Source organism: Schistocerca americana, chromosome 2, assembly GCF_021461395.2.
Source record: "Schistocerca americana isolate TAMUIC-IGC-003095 chromosome 2, iqSchAmer2.1, whole genome shotgun sequence".
Taxonomy (NCBI): Eukaryota; Metazoa; Arthropoda; class Insecta; order Orthoptera; family Acrididae; genus Schistocerca; species Schistocerca americana.
The window spans coordinates 602,578,992-602,598,119 of record NC_060120.1 but is presented as its reverse complement, the minus strand read 5'-3'; the positions used below and the strand labels follow the sequence as shown (position 1 = coordinate 602,598,119).

At 38.1% G+C, this 19,128-nt stretch overlaps 1 protein-coding gene across 1 annotated transcript in view; it reads left to right on the top strand.

The window, feature by feature from the left end:
- Positions 1-19,128, top strand: part of LOC124596416 (esterase FE4-like) — a 388,758-nt gene that overhangs the window by 327,676 nt on the left and 41,954 nt on the right. Inside the window, exons 7-8 of the mRNA XM_047135545.1 lie at positions 5,975-6,140; positions 14,719-14,897. Of these exons, the coding sequence (XP_046991501.1) occupies positions 5,975-6,140; positions 14,719-14,897 (345 nt within the window). The remainder of the gene's footprint in view (positions 1-5,974; positions 6,141-14,718; positions 14,898-19,128) is intronic.

Below are 19,128 nucleotides of genomic sequence, written 5' to 3'. Positions count from 1 at the left end.
TGTCCTACATACCTTTAATAAGTTCAAAGCATAAACACAACTAAACTGGACAAGTGTAGGGAAAAAGAGCAGTGACAGTGGTAGGGAAGTAGTGAGCGAATGAGAAGGGTAAACTGCCATTTTCATACTTGTACACCAGTCCTGATTTCAACATTACAGAATGCACAAGAAATTTCATCAAATTGAATGAATGCCGGATATTTCCATATACTTAATTTCTCTTTTCATTTATGTAACTGACTGAGCAACAAAAGCTGCACAAATTATGCATTAAAAAAACTATTCCAACTTTTATGTATTCATAAATATCCATTTGCCTTACAATATGCACAAAACCTTTTCTGTGTAGACTCTTTTGAAGAATATTTGTTGTAATTACAGTTCTCTTTTAAAAAGTGAACCATTCTGTGTAAAAATTAAAAAAAAAAAAAAAAAAAAAAAACAGAAGAAAAGGAGGACATGCCCTTTCTAGGAGGAGGAACATTTCTGTTTCTTACTACTAAACCCCATAAGGATATTTTCCCAAAGTTTCAGTTATTTCTGCAAATTTCAGTGTAGTGCACCTTCCTGATATTGTCCTTCTTCACTGACATTTGTTCCACCTTACTGATCTTCTCTCATGTGTCTCTTCTTCATCAGTCAAGTACCTTAGGATTTCTCTAGTCAGACTGTCAGGTTCCCTGTTAAATACAGTTTCTACTGGCTCATATCCTGTAGAATCATGAGGCACATTGATTACTTCCTCAAAATTGCCTATTAACTGACTCCATTTTCATGCATGTTTTGGCAATACATCTGACACTTGCAGTTTACCTCCTTCATAACACATTCTGAAGAATTGGATGTGGATCTATGGTGTGAAATAGACACTGGTTCTACATCATGTCTTTTTAAAATCCTTGCTTGTTTCTTCCATGTAAATTGGCTTGTGTTATCATTTATGCCCAAAGCTTTTTAGTGGAGTAAGATGAACTTGTATTGCTCCTCCTATTGACGTAGATAAAGGTCAACAGCTACTATCTCTTTAAGCACTTTTTGCAATGCAGGGGACTTAAGAGTATTTACATTAATAATAAAAGTCTTGGTTTTATGGCAAATTTCACATGATCTTCATGAATTTCGTATCCTCTTTGGACTGTTCTAGTCCTTCCATGCACTTCTTGGCTCCAAAGCATCCACAGCTAAAATACTTGTGCCAGGTGAGATTAAATATGGCATGTTCTGGTATGCAGATTTCCACTCTACTTTGTCTGTATTCATTCTTCAGTACAATACCTCTTCATGTACTAGATAACTTATCAAGATTTTCTGTACTCCAGTGAACCCATACTTTCTTTTCAGCAATAATAGACATTAGTCAGCATTTTTTTCATGGCATATGTTATATGTTTTCACTATTCTGCATGCTTTTCTTCATGAGTATGCCTTTAATGAGTAGTATCAAGTCTTCTGGAGTTGGCAGTTGTGTGTGCAAGGGCATGTTGGGCATCAAATTCTGTTCTTCTTATATATATTTCACTTCAAAATTGAATTCTTGCAGAGCTAAATTCCATACCCCTAACATCCCAGTACATAGTTTACTTCTTAACAGTAATTACAAAGCCTGATGGTCAGTTAACACTACAGATTCCCAGCCAGGAACATAATAGCAGAATTTCAACATTGGGAAACTACACACTGCGTCAGATTTCTCCTTATTTATTATTATACCATCTGGTGTAATTATATGCCTCAAAAATTTTTTTCTTCCCTATAAAACTCTGATTTCAATTTAGCACCTCAGGTTTCAAATTTCTGAAAAATTTTCTTTAGTGTTGATTGTTGTATTTTGTGCCAGTAATCAGGCATACATTTGATCTCTACTATGATCTCTCATGTTGCTCAACATCTTCCCAAGTCCCTCTGTGTAAGAAGATAAGCCCTAATTATATCATGTATTTTCATGGTGATAATCTTGCCTTCTATCATTTTCTCCATCAATGTTTTCTCTTGTCTTCCACTGTTTCTCCTTTCTTTCAGTCTGCACAGACTGTCTGCTCTATAATTTCAATTATTGTACCAGTCAGGTTACTGCAAACATTACATAACAGGTGTTACACCACCTAGCACATACTGTGGCTTTCTTCACAAGGCACTTCCAGATGCTAATTTCTCTCTAATTCTTCAAAAAAAAAAAAAAAAAAAAAAAAAAAAAAAAGAAAAAGAAGAAGAAGAAGAAGAAGAAGAAGAAGAAGAAAAAAAACTGAGAACTTTTAATCACATCTCCAGCTGAATGGATGGTTGGAAATCAGATTTAAAATCTCATTTTGTTCGCTTTCAGATAAGTATTTTGGCAGGAAAATTGTTTCAAATTCTGTGTACAACAAACTTTCCTTTGTTAACCGCTTTACCCAATTACAAACTTCATTGTCTGTCTGATTTATGATGTAAGCCATTTTGGTCACACCATTCCACACTTTTGGCAGTAAATCACAGAACTGACATATGAAAGCAACTGGGTGTGATTTGAAAATTGGATGTAACTTACTGGATTTCCAGCTATTTACAATTTCCATTTGTGGGACCCATTTACCATAATGTTTAGTGTATTTATCTTTCTTTTTTGGTCTTCTACCTGTAGAACTATTTCTTCCTGCTTTTTATTAATTATGTACTTCCATCACACTCAGTTTTCTGCCATGGTCTTCTATGTCTTGTTCCACTTTACTTAAATGTATATTACATTTTCCTTCAGTTTTATTAACCTTTTCCTGTATGTGTGTGCTTTTCTTTTCCTGCACCTGTCTGAGCTCCATAATTGCCATTTGTAACTATCATTCCAAATTTGTGATTAACATCTCTTGAATTTCTTTAAACAGTTTAAATTCTAGCACAGGTTTTACTGACTCTCTATTAATTCTTCCAGAGTTTTGTCTTAACCTTCCTTTGTCAAGTTGGACTGTGCCATTACATGCAACTGACTGATACTTGGAGACGATTTATGTTCAGTTTTACTGCTAAGTGGGCTTCTCTCTAGCTTTTGCCATTTTTGTGTCTGTGGCACTTAAGTTTTACTCATCCTTAATTCTGTTGTTAGTTCCATGTGTATTGATTCTTGCTTAGTCACATTCTAAAAACTTGAATCTTTGAACCCTGCAACATCATATTCTCCCTCATTACCAAAACAAGCTCCCACAACACTATTTAGTGGTATATGCTCTTTTACTGATGACATTTTAACAACCAAAAAACACAGTCCTAACTGTCTTTCTCTACATAGATTTTGTTACAGTACATACTAAATGGTTCAAAAGTTTCACATGCAGCAGCAAAGTCAAACTATGTGCAGTTGGCATTTATGTGACACTTCCATTTCTTTCTCCAACTGTTGGTTGTTGTATAGTGATGTGGTGCTCAAACAGGACCACTCCCTGTGCATTGTCACATTGATTACCTCAAACTGCACTAATTCAACATGCTACAGATTGTTGTTTCACACATGATTCTTTTGGTAATGGCACATTTGCTTACTCTCTTTGCTTATGGACTCATTACTCTATTGTTCCTTACTGTTTCTTATTATTGCATTCTGGAGTTCACTGTTTCAACTGTTCTTCACCAAAAAGCATGTCCTTTCATGGTAATCCAACTGTGACCTCCGCCTTAGCAGCTGTTCCATTAATTTGCAGCAATCAGACATGGATGGGGATTTGGTTAACCGACAAAAAATGCTTTGTTGCAAAGTAATTTTGATCATATTGCCTAAAGTGAAAATGTGTCTCTTTACTTTATGAATATTAAAGTTCATCCAATTTAGATGGAAGAATGTTTTATGAAAGGGTAACTGTACAGAGCATTTTACTTGTTTATTGACCTTTTTTATATAAGCCCAGCTATGCTTGTATTAACAGTTAAATTTATTCCACTTTCACAACAAAGTTTGTCATTGCTGTATCACTTTTCTGAATTATAACTGTCCATGGTACTCCTTTCTATAACTGGTCAAATAATAATGTGTTGTGCCAACGGAAGCTACTAAGAATGATGGTACCACTTCGTTCATTGATTTCATAAGTAATTACATGCACCTTCTGAAAATAAACCATGTCATTACTCACTATCACCCTGCCAGTCAACATAATACTTCCAGTCTCATAACTTATCACTTTAGCCAATGTTCAGATAATTCTGGTACTAAGCAACTCCATGCAACAATTCTACACAAAACCCAAATGACAACTCTCTCTTTGCACACTGGGGTGCATAACTGCTAATGCTTGGGCATTGTTGAATATAACAGCAAGACAATGCTCCTGCCATAAAAGGCGCCTTCAGTTCTGAAAGTTCCAAGGAACCAGCGAAGTGTAAGGGGTATGATTTACATCATACTACTGTTGATGTAGTACCCCTTACATGATGATCTGTGGAGTTGTTTGCATATTTTCGAATGGTGTCTATGAAAACTGCAAAGTTATGCTGCCTTGTAATGCAAGATTTTGCTTATGGTTGAACCATAACATTGTGATATCAAACTGAATGCTAGCACAGTGATTCCGACAGCCTTTCATGGACTCAACAGGAAGAGCTTTACAGAACTGGTGATGTCCCAGTCATCACTGCATTAACAAACATTGCAACTGAACAAGGAAAAGATTCTCCGTTCCTGAAGACAACATGGGCTTTAGAGAAGGAAGAAGCTGTTAAAGGAGAATTTCTCAAGTTGACAAATGGCAATTAATGCATAACAGCATGCAGAGTCTACCTCATCTGCTATGTTGTCTCCAAGTATATTGTACAGTTTCTTGAAGAAGATATAATTTTGAGTCATGAAGCTCCACTTGTAATCATCCCATTTTTAATGACCAAACAAGCATTGTTTTCAGTGGGATAGTATTTTAAATACGCAAACATTTTGATTAACATTATACTCATTTAAGCTATGATGACAATGTGTGTCAGTAACTAGACGTATGATACAGAGTTAGCTCATATTCTTCTCATCTACATTGTTATAAGCTGAGCATCCTGTGGGTGGAAGGACTGATGAATATGCAGTCTTGTCTCATAAAACGACAATCATCACCGCCATTGCACAAGCTTCAATAGAAACAGCTTTAAGATTTCAAGAACTGGAGAATACCATACTACATATCACTCAAGTATGGGTCACAAATACATGTACATTAAAAAAGGAATCGTGCCAAGGTAAGACTGATTTATTCCTTGCTGATCAGAAATTAATGATTCGTGATGTTATTCAGATCTTCCTAAATTGGTTGTCAATGAGTTTGTTGCCTGTCTGTGTTGTTCATATTCTCAGTGTGACAATTGCTGTTACAGTGGCTCTCTATTGTGAGAAATAATTTTGTAGATTTTTTATATAGGAATTGCATGTACAGGACTGATGTAATAGTGCAGAAATGCTTTTGAACACAATTTAACGAATGACCACAATGTAGTAACTGCACAACACATGTTGCTGGAGATATTGAAGAAGATCCAAGTCGCATAAGTAAAAAGAGAGAGTTAGAGAAAGAAACAAAATAGAGAGACAATCAAACCCTGAAATATGCAGCATTTATTCTATAAGACTTGCTTATTGCAACTCGTCTACCAGTTGAGACCACCAGACAAGACAAAATGTGGTGCTTTTTGCACTACTATGCAGAACCTTTTACAGGAGGGTGGAGTCACTAATGCTCTACATGAGTCGTTAGACAAAGAATCATGAAGATTTATTAGCATCATGGGTACTGAGCATCCACATGTTATTGCAGAAAATGAGAGAGACTCACAAAAAGTGACTGTATTTTGCACAGCAAGTGGGTACAAATTGTATGGGCCTTTCTCTGCATACCTTGGATGTTAACAGAATTGTTCATTCCTCAAATAGAGGAAAATCTTTTTCACTTTGTCTTTCAGTGGGATGGTACAACTGCCTCTTCTCCAATTACATACTTAAAACTGAAATAATATTTTATTTTTTTTATCCCAGGAACAAATGGGAGCTTTGACAGTGGCATTTGTTCCATGTGTTGAGAAGGAACACTCAGGTGCTTTCTTGACAGAAGAACCATTGGTACTGATGACTCAAGGACGTTTCCACAGAGTGCCAGTTATTGTAGGTGGAACCTCCGGAGAAGGAATTGCCATGCTTGCACGTGAGTTCATATTGTTACAATTTAGATACACATAGTAAACATATAAAAGTCTAAGTACTGTCAGTGAATAAAACTCAAGTGTATTACATAATTTCACACCAAAACATTGGATACAAAATACAATTAGACTTACAGCAAGGCCCTTAAAAACTGGTTCATCAGTGTTACACTTGACCTGTCACATAAGAGGATTGAGTTTTGTCACAAATACATCAAATTTGAATTAATGCAACCTCAGTGTTTGGTTTTATTACCTTCATTGTCTCATAAGCCTCCAAAAGGATATTACAAGTTAATTTGAAGACAAAATTTTTTCACATCATGCTGAATGAGTTAAAAATTAATTAATATTAAAATCTTCATATGTTCAGGTTAAAAGATCTGTAATTCTAATTCATTTTATCAGATAATGTATATAACAGAAACATAAATGTGGTTGGTGGTTTATTATCTAGAGCAAAATTATTTTGTTTAAGTTGGCTTACTGGACACATAAAAAGATTACATATATCCACATTAATACTAGCAAATTTTGCCAAGTAAGGTGATTGATGAAGATATAACTTCCATTAAGTATTTATCTATTACACCTTTTATGTGATACATTCCATTTTTTAATTTATTTATTTAGCGTATGGCATTTAAGTACATTTCAGTATTGGATCATGTTATTCTACATTACATAAAATTACATATATTCACAGACAAACATCTAGTCCTTGTATATATTTGATGGATTTTTTGGATGCCACGAGGAATTCTTCAAAGTCCCCACTGAATGCTCTAGCACTGCGTACTTCTCTGATGTGTTTGGGGTCTGCTTAGGAGTGCCGCAGTCACATGCTGGCGAAGACAGCAGTCCCCATTTGAAGAGTGAGTCAGCATATCTTCCACGCCCAGTTCTTAATCAGTTCAGAGTTGACCAGATCTTGAGAGGCTGATCAAATGGCAGTACCTGAGAAAATAAGTAACATATGCAGTCTAAGAAAAGCATGTCTGCAAATTCAGTATTTCCATGCAAGATATCATTTCATTCACACTGGGGAAAACTATCACATGGCTTGAAGGAGGTGTTCCGAGTGGCGACTGTGCACCCTAAGAGATTGATGTACACATTATATTATGGAACATTGCACTCATTCAAATTCAGTAGAGTGCACCAGATGTGGGTATATTTTTTGAGGAATGATGTCAGCAACCTCCAACACAACCATCGGCAGAGATACTGAGAACACCCCTGTATATGTTCCCATGAGGCATCAATACAAAATGAGCCACAATCTATCAGTGGAGATTACTGACTACTGCCTTATTGGCTCTCACAGTTCAGCAATGCCTTCCCTATTCCATTTATGTATAAGTCTATCCAGTTAAACTGTATGAGTGCCAAACCTATCTCTTTAGTCTTCTACTCTGAGAATACATGAAAGATTCAGACATTATAATAAGACATTAAAGATCTGTGGGTTGCCAGTCATATGCACTCTAGTGAATTTTTATGATTGCAATGGTCTGTTGTGCAATGTGAACTACAAAAATGTTCATGTACTCTCTGGGTAAAAGACTAAAGAGTTTATGTTTGGCAGCCAGACAACTTATCCAACTGAATAGCCTCCTACAAGCCATGGACTGAAGAAGACACTGGTGAAATGTGAGACCTCACAAGGCAGTAGCCAATAATGTCCACCAATAGATTGGGGCTAAATTTACATTGATGCCTCAAGGACATATTCATAAGGGTATATTCGGTATCCCCCCAGATGCTTGTGTTGGAGAATGCAGACACCATTCCTCGAAAGAGATGCTCTCGTCTGTAAGCAGTATGGGTAACAGGAATTCTAGATTGGTAGTGATGCAATCAGTAAACCACACCAAAACTGCTACAGCAGAGAAAAGCTCATCCATTATAATCCTTCTAAGTGTTTTTAGTCGGTGTAGGCAGAAACAGTTCTTGGAGGATGTTCCACACTGTCACCTTGCTCAATATGTTCTGGTAGGTTACCTGCCTGGCGCTGCTATGAGGATGTTTCTCCATACTATCAGGTGACTAGTGTATCATCAGTTGCTGCACATTTTGGAATCTCATTCAAATATGTAGTTCTGATAAATGGTCTCTAACACAGAAATGAATATTTGCTAAACATATGCTCATTAGATCTTATTTATTACTTATTCTCTGAACAGTCTTTTTCTACTTTGGTCCCATTGTTCAACATCACTCTGCATAGGAAATTCTGTATTTTTTCATTTGGGTAATGTGTAGTGTACTATTGATGTTTAACGAATATTTTTTTTTTTAATTTTCTGATGAAGATGATGATGGTGATAGAACACTGTCTTTAATTAGCCATTCAAAAGTATTACTTGCACAGGCATACAACATATGGTTCATCATCAGCTAAAATAAAGATCAGATGTCATTTAAAGTCTCAGCTGCCTTCTTGTTAGGATAAAAAAGAAAGATACTGATATTTGTCATGCAGGTATACATACACCACAAATACACCAACAGGTTGATACTTTTTTTAAAAAATGTAACAGACACCATTTTCTAATTGCAGCTTATATTTCCTCACTTAATCATCTTCTTTCCAGTGACACATGACCTTCTGATTCAACAGTCAGATTATATCTCACTGAGGAATAGTGCTTTCCTAATCCCTACATGCCTAACAAACACCCTTGGCTCATACACTGAGGTGACAAAAGTCATGGAATACCTCCTAATATCACGTCCAAACTCCTTTTGCCTGGCATAGTGCAGCAGCTCAACATGGCATGCACTTAACAAATTTTTGGAAGTCCACTGCAGAAATATTGAGCCATGCTGCTTCTACAGCTTTCCATAATTGCAAAAGCGTTGCTGATGTGAACAGTTGTGGCCCAGTGACAATTCAATCATTGTTTGGGAACGTGAAGTCCATTAATGGCTGCAAATGGACTCCAAGTCACTGAACATAACCATTTCCAGTTAATTATCAGTTCAGATGGACCAGAGGACTCAGTCCATTCCATGTAAACACAGCCCACACTATTATGGAGCCACCAGCAGCTTTCACATTGCTTTGTTGACAAGGTGGGCCTCTGAGTTTGTGGAACCTGTGCCACACTCAAACCTTACCATCATCTCTTACCAACTGAAACTGGGTCTCATCTGATTAGGCCATCTAGGGTCCAACAGATATGGTCACAAGCTCAGGAGAGACCAGTGAAGGCAATGTCACACTGTTAGCAAAGACACTCACATTGGGTATCTGCTGCCATAGTTCATTAATGCCAAATTTCGCCATACTGTCCTAATGGATACATTTGTTATGCATCCCACATTGATTTCTGCAGTTGTTTCAAGCAATGTTGCTTGTCTGTTAGCACTGACAACCCTACACAAACACCACTGCTCTCAGTCGTAATGTGAAGCCCGTTGGCCACTGCATTGTTCATTGTGAGAGAGAATGCCTGAAATTTGGTATTCTTGGCATGCTGTTGACCCTGTGTAGCTTGGAATACCGAATTCCCTAATGATTTTCAAAATGGAATTTCCTTTGCATCCAGCTCCAACTATCATTCTGCATTCAAAGTCTGTTAATTCCCATTGTGCAGCCACAGTCACATTAGACACCCTTTCACATGAACTACCTGAGTACAAATGACAGCTCTACCAATGCACTGCCATTTTACACCTTGGGTATGCGTCTTTATACGTGCATATCACTAATCTGTGACATTAATACCTCAGTGTATATCACCTGGCCCATTTCCTTCTGTTTCAGTGCACTCTAATACACAGTAATTTGAGACAGCCTTCATTAACATTCTTATTTATTTTTTACTTTTTTTTTTTTTATGAGAAAGATCAACTAGTATGTTTCTTGTCATTTCAGTCCCAGATCTAAACAAATGAAAAAAATATAGATTTGATACTAATATCAGTCATTTCTCCATGTTTTTACATTTTAACATGTCACCTTCTTCTCATTCATCTCTACACTCCTACCAGTGCTAAGGGTACCTCGTTGCTCTCCCCCTCCCCATCCTCTACTATATTTTCTGGAAAGTAAGTCTTATTTTTACCAAGATGGTTGAAACCGCTGCAGACACTTGAACATACATATAACCAGCTTCCCACCCAAACAAACGGAGGTGCTGGGGTCAAATATCATCAGGGCTATCAACATCCAGTGCAACAAACCTAAAAACTGGGGATTTTCCACTAATATAGTTTGATTTTTGCATGTCACCTTCTCTCTCTCTCTCTCTCTCTCTCTCTCTCTCTCTCTCTCTCTCTCTCTCTCTCTCTCTCACACACACACACACACACACACACACACACACACACACACACACACTCTTTCTCTTTATCTCTCTCACTCACTCACTTTCAGAGATGTTGCTGAAAAGTTCACCCATTTACGTCAATGCATAAATGCCATCTCATTGCTAATGATTGTCTAACATGCTCAAAACAAATAGCTTTAATGGAGGAGCAACTAGTTCTTCTGGGGTTCCTCTCAATGTCTTATATGAGGTTTGTCCAGAAAATACATATAAAACTTGAATAATAACTTTATTTTACAATTATTCAGGTATTACAATATGGTCTCCTTCAAAGTACTTGCCCTGAGACGCAATACACTTCTGCCAACACCGTTTCCACTGTTGATAACAGTGCTGAAAGTCTTCAGTTGTGATGTTGTTCAGTTGCCATGTCGTTCCCACCTTGATGGCTTCCACATCTCCCAAGTGCCGCCCCCGAAGCACCATTTTGCATTTCGAGAACATGAAGACGTCACACAGGGCAAAATCGGGTGAATAAGGCAGGTGGTCTGTCACAGTGATTGAGCTTCAGGCCAAAAACCCGCACACAATGAGCGATGTGTGAGCAGGCGCATTGTCGTGATGAAGGATCCACCTGCTCCCTTTTGCCAACTCCGGTCAAACTCAGGCCACACGAGCTCTGAGACATGTCAGAGCTTCAACGTAAAAATTTCCGTTCACTCTCTGGCCTGGAGGGACAAATTCCTTGTGAACAATTCCCCTAGAATCAAAGAAAACAACAACATTGTCTTCACATTGGACTTTGATTTTCGCAACTTTTTTCTTCTTGGTTCTCCTGCTAGTTTCCATTCCTTGCTTTGAGATTTGAGCTCCACATCAAATTCGTAAAACCAGGACTCGTCTCCAGTGATGACTCAGTTGAGGAAGTCCCCTCATTCCTCTGCTTCCAACCAATCCTCACAGCACTCAACCCTCTTTGCTTTCTGTTCTGGCATCAAGAGCTTCAGTACGATTTTCGCACACAATTTCTTCATTTCAAGTTTTTGTGTCAGGATTTTGTGAATGATTGTTTTGGGGATTGACAGCTCATCAGCAGTCATTCTGACTGTCAGTCTACGGTCTTTAAGAACACAAGCCCGATTTCATTCTACATTTGCATCGGAACTCGATGTCGACAGGCATCCTGGGCGAGGGTCATTGCTCACTTCTTCTTGCCCATCCCGGAACCTTTTCAACCACTTGTTCACGGTTGGTTCCTTCAGATAATTGTCTCCGTAAACCTGTTTCAAACACTCAAAAATCTCACGGCCATTTTTGCCTAGCTTTGCAAGAAACTTGATGTTGACGCGCTGTTCCTCAATCAGAGAGAGCTCCATGCCGACGGCAGGTGAAAAAGGGTAACTGTCAACAAGCTGCTGCACACTCCCACCTTCACGCAGAGTGCTCTGACTCAAACTGAGCATTGATGGGATTGATTAGAGCAGAGTCCAACCTGGCGGTGACTGCAACCTGTAACGTATAGACATTATTCAACTTTTATACGTATTTTCCGGACAAACCTCATACAACAAACACCCCCTCTTCCCCCACAAAAAGAAATACATAGGAGTGAGGTTAGATGAATTTGGTGAGTTTGGTATGGCCCAGTCCTCCCCGTCCAACAATTGGGGATAAAATGGTCTAAATGTTCTCTGACATCAACTCTGATGTCAACAGCAAAGTGATGCAGGGCCTGTCATGATGGAACCATAATCATTGCATGACAGCTAACTGGAGTACTAATTGAACTTCACAGAGAAATATATGGTAATTACCTTTAAAAAGCATGTGAGGCATAAGTTCAGTCAGATGGTTGTGAACTATATCAGCTCACACATTTATTGTAAATTTTTGTTGATAGTGGAACACATAAATTGCCTTAGGATTTTTCAACTTTCAGACATGGCTATTGTGGCTGTTGAATATTTCTTCCCTTGTGAAGGCAGCCTTGGCAGTAAACAAATAATGTGTTTAGAAGTCATGGATGTTTACAGCTTGGTGTAGATTCCATTGGCAGATTCCACATACCAGGGGAAATCATCAGCTGATAGGATTTATTCCAACACTTGAACGTATGCATGCCCTTCTGGTTCAGGACATTCCATAAGTTGGTGATTGAGGTACTTAGTTTCTTGGCTGTGGATCACAAGCTCGTGCTGGAGTGTCCTCAATTTGCTTTAGCATAGCTTCTTCAAACTGAACATTTCACACACTGTGAGGTCAGCCAGTCTCTTGTCATTCTGGTCTCAGGGATCCTGACACAAGAAACAGCCATTAAATATTTGAAATGTTAGATGATTTAGTAACCTCCATCCTGGAAATCATTCAATGTATAGCTGCCTTGCTGTGCAATGTGTTGCATTGTGCCTCTCCATAACTGAGATTCATGCCAGCTAACTCAGTTACTATGTAATCAGTCATCAAGACCCTGTAAACATCAGTAGAAGCTTTCATGTAAACACAACTCAACATAAACAGTTACAGTACAGCTATTTATCCCTGAACATGGACGCTGCTACCAGTAATGAAAACTTACCCTTCCTAGCAGTAACATGTAACTGTATTGCAGATCAGATTCCAGTGTCAATATGTTGCATACTAAATGGTCAAAACAACTGTGAATGTTGGCCTGAGGGAAGTCCAGCATTGAAGTCTTCAATGGCCAATAGCAGGGAAACAGTGTGTCTGTGACATCTGTTTCATGTGACAGAAATGTTCCTTTTTATCTACACTAATAACTTGACAAATTTGTCCACACATCTCTTTTGCATCCTGTTCATACATCATCAAGACTGTAAACACAACTCAACATAAACAGTTGCAGTACAGCTATTTATCCCTGAACATGGACGCTGCTACCAGTAATGAAAACTTACCCTACCTAGCAGTAATATGTAACTGTATTGCAGATCAGATTCCAGTGTCAATATGTTGCATACTAAATGGTCAAAACAACTGTGAATGTTGGCCTGAGGGAAGTCCAGCATTGAAGTCTTCAATGGCCAATAGCAGGGAAACAGTGTGTCTGTGACATCTGTTTCATGTGACAGAAATGTTCCTTTTTATCTACACTAATAACTTGACAAATTTGTCTACATATCTCTTTTACATCCTGTTCATACATCATCAAGACTGTCACCAATTTGTGCAGCAACCTTAAAAACTGGAAATTTCACTATAATACATTTCTTTTCAATTATTTTCATGTGCATGTTGCATTACACTTTCTCAGAATGAGCATGTGGTAGATTTCCTTAACCAGTATAAAGAGATGTGTGGGTAGCCAACATGATATAGTGTGATACACCTTTATTGATGCAGAGAGCATACAGCCCAGCTACATTATATCAGGTTCTAAACTGAACTGTCTTGCTCATATTGCTCTCGGATACTTCACACTGCTGTGGAAACGCTCTTATCAGCAGTGTCACTAGCACTGATGTCCCCAAAACCATCTGTTGTCAGTGTTCACACCAAATATTGGTCACCTGTGGACTTCCTCCCTTTCACAACTATTTCCTTGCAGTGTGAGTTCTCAGTGTACAACTGTTTCATATGACAATGACCTGAGAGAGCTACCAGTGTTTTAGCAAGTCAAATACATATCATGAGTAACAATGGACAATTACATTTCTTGTGGTGTTCTCAGATATACTTTTGCTGTTTGTGTCTGCCTGTTCAGAATTACATGCAGTGTTGTGTTTGCTAAGATGTCTTCAGTACATTCACATACCTGATGTGGTGTTCATAACCATAATCAGTGACAGACACCTGCAAGGTGTTCTAGCAGTTAACAGATAGTTTGAGTCATGCTCTCTACAGCTTCCTGTACCAAGTGACTAAATGAAGGACCTAGAGTTTCATATGATCAATGCTACCAAAATCTATATATGCTAAGAGTATATTGTAATGTTGGGGCATGCCTTGCTCTTAGTTGATTTCTCCTGCAAGTCATACATAGGTTGTCTCTCCTATCCTTCACTTTATTAGCTTCTTTGGTTCTCCACACTTAACTTCATCAATCCTTTTCTTTTCTCCTTGATGCCTTAAGACATGTGCCCTGGTTCCAAATGTCCAAGATTCCATTAACTTTCTTTCAATGCTGTCAGCAATACTACATTTATTTTACTGCTGGCCGTATGAAAATAATCACAAAAATAATACATCTGTTTACAAAATTGGTACTCATTTATCCTAAATTCTGGTTAACAACAAAATACAGTGATTTTTTTCTGGAACTGAAATTTATTTTTATGTTTTACAGTTACTGGAATTCTAAAGGATACAGAAAAAATGGATTTCATGATTGACAATTTTGAACTAGTGTTTGGTGATAGTCTTCTTATAAAAGACCTACATACAAGAAAAGCAGTTTGTGATAAATTAAAACAATTTTATTTTGGCAACACATCACCAGATGATCGCTATAGGAGGCTTGTTTTGGTAAGAAATATTTATGTAAGAAAATCACAAGCAGTCTAATGGTAGAGAACAATATGTAAGGATCCTACACAACAGGTGAACATATCATGTATATGTGTTGGTACATGGAAGCTGTGAAGTAGGATGAAGGAGTAGCTGGATAGTTCAGCAGTTAAGTGCATTGGCCTCACAAGGCAAAGTCTAGGTCTCAGCCTCATTCTGGAACACAATTTTAGTCTGTCAGGGAGGTATCAAGTGAAATATTGCTTATTGTATTCTTTTTGTCTTGTTTGTAAATTGGTAAATTTGGACCTTCATGCTTCCTCTTCCATTGGACCAGACACATTCTGTTTTGTGTGAAAGGCATATGTATGTTTTCCACAATAATATGTGCAAATATATTATTATCTTAAATTACAGTACAATGAAAGTGGTCCAAACATTATGAAGTGGTTGGAAGAATCGGCAAATATTTAATAAACTTAATTTACATCAATAATTCTAGTCAATAGTCTCCTGTTTCTATCTGAGTAATATGTTGCCTTATCCTGAGATTAATGCATGTTAGGATTTGAGGATGTCACCTGAAGAACGTGGTGAAATACAGAGCACGGTCAAGCAAATAGGAAGCCTCAATACAAGCCTTTTACAGTTTGATCACTTCCTTAATAGATTTTACTGTAGAGCCCATGATTCCCAAAGTCTTAATACAGACAGTGAAGAAAAGTTCTTTGACCTCCAGTCTTCAATCAATTACTCTCACGTCACTATAAAAATCTGCTAGTGTCACTCATTGTTTCATCTATAAACCTTACAAACATGTAATTAAAACATTCCTCTATAGTTTCCTGTCTTCCTGCCAGCAAGTCTCTAAGGTTATGCTCTTCATTAAACAGGATCAATCTACTTACTGCCTCCCATGTTTGATTTCACCTCTAAGGATGTAACGGTCCCATAGAGGCATGGGAGTTTTTCTTATCTGATTCACTGCATGAAACTCAGTCTTCTCTTCCATAAGTTCTGTATTCATCCATACTTGGACTCAAATTTTGGATGAGGGAGGTGGGGGAGGGGGGGGGGAGACTATGAGGACTTCTTAGTATTTTCCTTTTTTCTTGATGAACCATAATACACATTACTCATTGCACTAGAACTGAATTTGCATAACCATTTCTGTGTTTCCATGGTCTCCACATTTCTGGGCTCTTTTGAGTCCTCCTTTTCCCCTCTTTCCATATTTTCCCATAATGTTTGCCCTATGAAGTCAAACAGATTGGTTCATATGGTTTCAGACTAAGTACTTCCAATCTATGTTTTTTTTCTGAGTGCTTTCAAACCAATATTTGGTTTTAAATGTAGCCTCAGATTCTTCATAGGTCTGAAAATCTACTATATAGAGCATCCATCATCACACAGCATCCCTGTTCAGCTGAATCAAACATCCCATATCTCAGGAACTGTCCCTTTAAAAGCATTCAGATACAATATAAAATGTTCCTCACCTGCAGGTTCAGATGTGGGTAAATGATGGGTCAGTCCTCTATTGATACACAATGTAAACTGTTCAAACTGATTGGCTTTAGTAGCACTTTATTTAACCATGACATCATCTCCCCCCCCCCCCCCCCCCCCCCTCTCTCTCTCTCTCTCTCTCTCTCTCTCTCTCTCTCTCTCTCTCTCCCTCCCTCTCTCTCTCTCTCTCTCTCTCTCTCTCTCTCTCTCTCCATGAATTAATTTTTTTTTAAATTTATAAATCAAATTAATTCCTGTTATTCTTTCTAATAGGCATGAATATTTGCATAAGCCAATATTTCTTACTTGATATGGGTTACCTTAGAAGACTGAGAGAAACCTCTGTTTAAACACTGACAGAAAAAAATAACAACACTAAAAAATAGTGTGATGATATTTCAGAAATACATTTATCTAGGTAACATATTTAAGTGATTAACATTGCAAGATCACAGGTTAACGTAAACACAAGATAAGCCACTGCAAATGTGAGCTGCTGGTATATTAATAACTGGTGTAAACACCACAATGTTGAATGCAAGAGCATGCAGATATGCATGCATTGTGTCATACAGGTGCCAGGTGTCAGTTTTTGGGTTGGAGTTCCATGCCTGTTGCACTTGGTCAGTCAATATAGGGATGTTTCCACAATGAGATTTTCACTCTGCAATGGAGTGTGCACTGATATGAAACTTTCTGGCAGATTAAAACTGTATGCCGGACCGAGACTTGAACTCGGGACCTTTGTCTTTCGTGGGCGAGATCGAGTCTCAGTCTGGCACACAATTTTAACCTGCCAAGAAGTTTAATATAGGGATGATTAATATTATTTGTGGATTACACTGGAGTTTCAGTCTGATAATGTCCCATATGTGCTCAGTTGGAGACAGATCTGGTGATCAAGCAGGCCAAGCCAACATGTTGATATACTGTAGAGTATGTTGGGTTACAACAGTGGTATGTTAGCCAGTGTCATCCATTGGGAAACACCCCCTGGAATGCTGTTCCTGAATGGAATAACCAGATTTACATACAAATTCACAGTATGCAATTGCATCCCAGACCATAACTCCAGGTGTAGGTGCAGTGTGTCTGGTGTGCAGACAGGTTGGTTGCAGGCCCTCAACTGGCCTCCTTCTATCCAACATGTGCCCATCACTGACACTGAGGCAGAACCAGCTTTCATGAGAAAACACACCAGACCTTCACCCTGCCCTCCAGTGAACTCTCACTTGACTCCACTGAAGTCACTAATGGTGATGGTTTGGGGTCAGTGGAACGTATGCTACTGGATATCTGGCTTGGAGCTGCCCTTGAAGTAACCAATTTCATTGAGTCAGGCTGCAGTACCAACTGCTGCTAAAATTGCTGCTGCAGCTGCAGTACAATGCACCAGAGCCATATATAGAACATGATCGTCTTCACTCTTGGTGGTGCCACATGGCTGTCTGGAGCCCAGTCTTCCTGTGACCGTGCAACACCATCACCACTGCTCCCAACAGTCATTTAGGGTGGCTACATTCCTGCCAAGACTTCCTGATAGAAGGAACATTCAGCTTCTCATAGCCCTATTACATGACCTCATTCAAACTAAATGAGGTGTAGATAATGATATCTTTGTCATCTTAAAGGCATTCTTGATTAACATTAGCTCACCATGTCCAATCCAAAGGTAACTAATGCTCATGACTGTTACAGCAAGTATTTAAAGCAAACCTGATCTGCATCCTCATAGTAGTGCTACTAGCTCCACTCTTGTAGCTGACATGTAATGTGCATAGGCATTGTCTTTCAGACGTAGAAACATGCCTACCACCTTTCATTTGTGTCGCACAACTCCTCCTTTTTCTTTTTTTTTTTTTTTTTTCCATCAGTGTAACATTTGTGGATGTAGAAAAAGCTTTTTGTATTGTTGTCTGGAATATACTTTGATATTTTGAAAGTAACAGGAATTAAATACAGTGAGAAATATGTCATCTACAACCTGTACAGAAACAAGACTGCAGTTATGACAGTCAAAGGATATGAAAGGAAAGCAATTGACGAATAAGGAGTGAGACAAACTAAAGTTATTCAGTCAGTTCATTGAGCAAGCAATAAAGGAAATCAAGCAGAAACTTGGAAAGAAAATTAAAGTTCAGGGAGAAGAAATAAAAACTTGGATATTTGTCAATGACACTACTGTGAAAGGGAGCAAATGACTTGAAACAGCACTTGAAGAAAATTGATAGTCTTGAAAACAGATTGCAAGATGAACATCAACAAAAGGTAAACAAGTCTAATTGAATGTAATCAAATTAAATCAAGTGATGCTAAAGGCATTGCATAAGTAAATGAGGCACTAAAAGTTGGCAACAAAATAACATAAAAGTCAAAGTAGAGAATATATAAAATGCAAGCTGCCAATGACAAGAAAAGCGATTCTCAAAATGAGAAATTTGTTAATATCAAATATAAATTTGAGTCTCAGAAGTCTTTCTGAAAGTATTTTCTTGGAGTGTACCTTTGTACAGAAATGAAATGTGGATGATAAATGGTTTAGACAAGATGCTTTTGAAATGTGGTGCTACAGAAAACTGTTGAAGATCAGCTGGGTATGTTAAGAAATTTATAGCACAACTTGACTAAAATAAAGTACTGGTTGTAGGAAACAACCTGAAACACCAGTTAACAAGAGATTTGATAAGAGAGAGAACAATGAGGTGAGACAGTGGTGGTGGTGGTGGAGGGTGGGGGGGGG